Source organism: Xiphias gladius, chromosome 8, assembly GCF_016859285.1.
Source record: "Xiphias gladius isolate SHS-SW01 ecotype Sanya breed wild chromosome 8, ASM1685928v1, whole genome shotgun sequence".
Lineage (NCBI taxonomy): Eukaryota > Metazoa > Chordata > Actinopteri > Istiophoriformes > Xiphiidae > Xiphias > Xiphias gladius.
Genome location: NC_053407.1, coordinates 18681208 through 18686570, shown reverse-complemented (window position 1 = coordinate 18686570; position 5363 = coordinate 18681208). Strand labels below are relative to the sequence as shown.

The 5363-nt window shown below is 39.2% G+C and overlaps 1 protein-coding gene across 2 annotated transcripts; it reads right to left on the bottom strand.

Moving 5' to 3' along the window:
- Positions 1–220: 220 nt before the first annotated feature.
- c8h15orf61 (chromosome 8 C15orf61 homolog) lies at positions 221–3990 on the bottom strand. 2 transcript variants are annotated; one of them, XR_005707999.1, is made up of 4 exons: positions 3222–3990; positions 2901–3108; positions 1193–1229; positions 221–551 (listed from the first exon to the last, which is right to left on the bottom strand). XR_005707999.1 is itself a non-coding variant. In XM_040133799.1 (2 exons), the coding sequence occupies exons 1-2, from the start codon at positions 3562–3564 to the stop codon at positions 2981–2983; spliced, it is 471 nt and encodes a 156-aa protein (XP_039989733.1). In that variant the 5' UTR covers positions 3565–3990; the 3' UTR covers positions 2810–2980. The 2 variants fall into 2 exon arrangements, 1 of the variants encoding a protein (XP_039989733.1); XM_040133799.1 differs by lacking the exons at positions 221–551; positions 1193–1229 and having other exon boundaries at positions 2810–3108.
- Between the last annotated feature and the right edge of the window lie 1373 nt (positions 3991–5363).

Sequence of the window (5363 nt, the reverse complement as noted above, 5' to 3'; positions counted from 1 at the left end):
AAGGGGGATGTAAAGAAAAGAATTATGGTTGCCCTTGTCATCCCATGGGTGAAGAAATACACTATAATAGATTTTTAATGGTATCAGTAAGCTATCCCTTTCCAACAGAAAAAGAAAAGGTAGTATTTCAAGTGTCAATGACAAGAGAACTAATGGAAATATATTTGAACAATTACAAAACAAAATGTTTGATGTATCTCACACTGCTTGAAATAATTAAGTATTACTCTTTTAAAGCTGATCAAAATGTGCATATGCCTGAGACTGGAGATGTTTCTAGTTGAAAAGTAATGAGCTGTATGTTTCAGTTGTCACATTATAATTCAAAAAATGCCATTTTGCAGAGGATGTAGCGGCAATGTTGGCTGACACCTCTGCATTAAGATGTAATACCAGCGTGATCCTTAAAGTGATCTGAGTGATGGCTCTAGTACCTTGGCTGTTCGTGGAGACAGTGCTGGTGGCCGATCCACAGGCTTAATAATGATAACCTCACCAGCATTAGCTGCAGGGGTTGTTCACACAATAATTGTTTCTGCCAAGCCATATATCTATATGACAGAGAAAAAAAACTGGTCTGACTTGCTTGCTAAATAATTGATTTAAGAGTCCGCTGCATCAACTATTTCAAGGAGATCAACATGGTTTGTACTTTTTTTTTTTTTTTTTACACAGGAAAAACTGAGAACTTATTGGCTAATTAGAAGATAATTACAAGTCTCTGCAAGTGGATTAGCAATTTCACTGTTTAACATTAACAATTTACAGCAACACTACACTCAATTTCAGCACTTGTTTTGCTTTACTTACCTAAATTCTAAATTGTACGAGTATTTAAAGATTTCACCTTGAGAAAACTTATTACCAACTCCAGCATGCAATTAAACTTGCCAAACAGGGATTAATTCTTTTTCCATTACCATGTTACACGTGTGTTGGGTGATTTAGACACTTTTAATACAGGACTAGACTTCCACAGCTATTGAAAGGCATCAATCTCACACCAAATGCAGATATGTTTTGTTAATTTACAGAAGTCCATTTGCCGTCCAGATACCCTAAACCTGCACTGTGGTGGTGACAGAGGTTCGATGTGTAATGCTAAGCCTTTCTCCGAGCTGAAGTGGTGCCCTCCCCTGCAGTTTAGAGTGACTCAAAGGTGAAGCCCTGAAAACAAATACAATGTACTCACCTGCTCCACAGTTTAGATTTCACCGACTCACATCATCCTGTAATAGCCACACACAAAGCTGCAGTCAGTTGCGACCCCATGCAATTGTGTCTGGCTGTAAGGTAGTATCAATGCACCTCGTGGGTCAAAGGGTCAATGAGTAATTAAGACATGGTTGCCTGAGCATTCCCCATGCACACTTTCAGTCCTGATGAAAGGATGGAAATGAAAGGAGGGGGATTTAGGTGCAGCCTGATACTATGGATCAGATTTCCATAAGTGTGTCTAAATGTTCCTTGTTCTAGGCAATTAGTATGATTACGAGATAGTGTGTTGCCATCGCACTGTTTAAGGGGATTTTGCACGTGAATTCTGCATGAGATTTAGAAATTTTGTGAATACGAAAAAGGTTATATTGCTTACAATAAAAACATATTTAAAAGAGTCTTCTTTTTGTAATGTAGTTGACAGGATGTGCATTTACTGTACATTCAGGGGCCTTAAAAGTCTGCTAAATATCTGATTTGGTAACTAAAGTGCTCGCTTCAGCAGAGCAGAGCAGTTTTTCTTTCTTTTGGGATAGGTATGCAGATGGATGCAGACTCCCATCTTAAGGCTGCAAGTAAGTAACATTTAACGATTCCTGATATTCTTTTATATGAAATTATCGATCCAATATGTTCTTGCATAGGACGGGCAAGTTTTTACAAAATACGACACTCGTGAAGAATCTGTAGGTCATGAGCAGCATGTAGGTGGATCTCATAGCCTTCAAGTGCAAAGGAGGTCAAAAGGTGCATTGATTTAAATGTACAACAAGAATTATTCGTTCATTTTCATTGTTGCTAAAAATGAAGAGGCCAAGGCTGGAAAATTGGGGTCGCTGATAAATGCTATTAGTAGGAGATGCTGAGGGGTGAAGAAATCAATATGGCAGTTTGTCAACCTGCCTCTCAGAGGGAGCAGGACTCTGCAGCAGAGGTAAGTGTGCCCTGTCAGCAAAGCACATTACCAGAAATCAAAGGCCAGAGAAGGCCTGAAGGAAGGGATGTAGGTGTCTCTATATAAAGGCCACACTTTGGTAATTAAAACCTATTTTATCAGACCTGTCTTGTCACTGTTTTTTCTCTAACACTATTGACTATCTGTTGCATGGAGACTGATCACTAATTTACCTTTACATAAATGAGCTGTGGTTACTTAAGAGTCCTGTATTTGTCACACAAAATGAGGCAAATGAAATGATGGTATCAAATAAATGATGCTACTTGAAAATTTTTGTATTAAGACTTGGGCGTTGAAGAAAATGTTGTCCGTCTTATTTATAATCGCATTTTTTTCAAGAGTCGATCTTGACAATCTTAAGTCAAAGTGGCGTGAACACCATTGCAGTCAAATCATCTCCTGCACTGTCCTTCTGTACACTGATATTTGTTGCAAAAATAAAACTTAAAGTAAAAAGAGGGCTAAAAACCCACAGACATATAGGAAAAGGCGCTGTGTCAAACAGTCTATTCTTAGAGAAATCCTAAACTTTCCATTAAATTTTAATGGAAAGTTAGCTCTCTGAATAAACACTGCCGGTATTGTATGTCAGTGCAATAACATGCACAACTTACTCCTCCATTGCAACTTTAAATCTTTAATAATTAAACACAAATGAACCTGTGCTGTCACACAATAGGAGCGCCAGTGACATAGGATGGCACTTTTGTCAATAGAACATCACCTGGGGAAATGCTGTAAATACAGCAGCTGTGTAGATAATACTTTCTTGAAGATGCATTTTAAATACTGGGATTTCTTGGTTTAATATTGTGCGCCTTCTTCTTCTTTGTAGGCAAAATAGACTGTGACAGGTCCAACACTTGTCTGCACTGTTTCTGTGGCTCCCACCACCATCCAGCAACCAATGCCATAGGCCAGACAAGGGATGCCTGCAATACAAAGTACACAGTGATTATGTGGTGTCTGCAGTGTTTAAAGATAAAGTGTACTTATTATCTGTATCTTATAGGAGTAAGGTAGGACACTAAATGCATTTACTGACCCAGATTAATCACTTTCAACACGGTGAAAAACCTGTCCTCAAAGTCCAGGTTCTGTGGAGGCGCTTTGGTACAGTGATATTTTATAAAGGGGAAGCAGCCTGTCCTCAGTATTTGGTAGTTGGACCCCTGAACCCTCCAGTTAAAGTTGGACAGTCCAAACTGGTCATTGTTGACGGAGCTGTATCGGACACAGTATGAAGTCCACGGCGGGAGTTTACGCTGCAGCAGGTGACAGGTCAGCACCTCCGAGGCGGCTGGCCGAGGGCCTGTCCTGCCGAGTGTGCTTGGGAACAGGGCGATATTTAGAAATGTGCTGTGTATCTTCCTCAAAAACTCCCTCATGACTTGTGGAGAAGGCACACTGATTCGCTACTTCTCTTATTTGATCACCCGGACTACCTGCAAACGACTCTCTGACTTGCCATGGACGAAATGCACCGAAATCTTAAATCAGCTCACGTACAACGCGTTTTTTTAAAAACGGTGCCGCACACTGGATAATGTAAAGAAAACAAACTAACCTGAGCTAAGGTTAGCAAACAAGACCGCCCCTGATTGCGAGCTTTAACAAGAGTTACACAAAACATCCCTCTACACAGGGCTGCACGTCCGGATACACGCGTTGAATACACACGCACGATTTATCCTAACCAGCAAAGAGACCTGAGAAAAAGGGCAGCTCTCCCCCGCCGTCGTGCGCCGGTGCTCCTTGCGCTGACCGGGTACTTCCGCTAAAGTCATCCGGTTGGAAACGCAGCGCTGCGTAGTTGTTCCTCTTAAACAGAATGAACCCCTGCTACCGGCATCTACAGTGTATGTACTCACCTGTTCACCGACCGGATATTCTTCCTTTGTCTTGTGAAGACTGGTCAGACCGGTGTATACTCAGACCAGGCCAGCGTATAAAACGGCAGAATGTGAAAATACAAATTCGCCTCCATCTTTTACAATTTTAAATTTATTCACAAGTGAACTTTCTAACAGAAACCCTGTTGCTGATAAACACGTATTCGTAGTTTTCACGTTGCTGTGTTTCCCTCTGCTTTGACCATTATTTACCACGAAGATACATTTGATAAACTAGTTTACCTGACACTAACTCACATTACTACAAATATTCCCTCTTTAAAAAAAAACGTTAAGCATGCACAGAACCCTGCGGTAATAAATGTGAACAACACCAGCGCATCCTCCTTTGAGTACAAACCAGATCCATTGAAAGAAACTGCAGTTCTTGCTGAATTATTTTCCAATCAGACTTCAGGGGTCTGCTGCAGATCAGAGTCATGGACAGCATGGACTTGCTGCAGCCTGACAACTAAAGCAACATTTCTTCATATCAGCCAGATTCAACCCTGAATATGGGTCACAAAAGGCAACTAAAAGGTTATCGCAAAAGTATGCAAACACATACTGTATATAATGCATGTTCAGATGGTTAAAGGATATACACACGTTTACACAGGTACTTAAATTTATACAGTGAGACATCTTTGATATTAGTTCAAAGCCCATCTGCAGGATCTGTAAATCATTGTCTCAGACATTTAGGACCAATTGTGTATGAATGCAAAAATGTATACAATCATAACTCACCATGTTAAACCAGAGTGTGTGTGTGTGTGAGTAATAATTGAATTTGTTATTTTTCATATATATATATATATATATATATATCTATATAAATATTTATATATATATATATATATATATATATATAAATGAAAAATAACAAATTCAATTATTACTCGAGTTCATGTCCCTTTCTCTGGATGTAGAGTTGCAGGGAGAATCAGTGAAATCACAGCCTTTAGCTTTCCATGCCACCTGAACTTTGCTACCTCACCAGGCCCTGGATGAAGTAAAGGACAGGTGCATCCTTGCTGCAAATGTTATACTAGATGTGTAAATTTATTCTAAAATATTCATATGCAATCTTTACAGTAGTGAATAATATGTGCTAATATATATAAAGCAAGGAACCAGACAATAATTACAAATCACAATGACCTTTGAACAGGCTAAAACACTAGCTAGTTCGCATTTTACTGAATTTTCAACATGATACTGTATTTCAGGAAACATTTTTATTATATTCAAACAATACAAACTATATTAGAGAAGTCAAGAAATAAATATAA

Bases quoted from the DNA above. Each gene is read 5' to 3' on its own strand.
- c8h15orf61 (XM_040133799.1), bottom strand. From the start codon at position 3,564: ATGAGGGAGTTTTTGAGGAAGATACACAGCACATTTCTAAATATCGCC. The intron at 3,109-3,221 runs GTCAGTAAATGC...TTTGTATTGCAG, and splicing joins GTTGAAAGTGATTAATCTGG to GCATCCCTTGTCTGGCCTAT.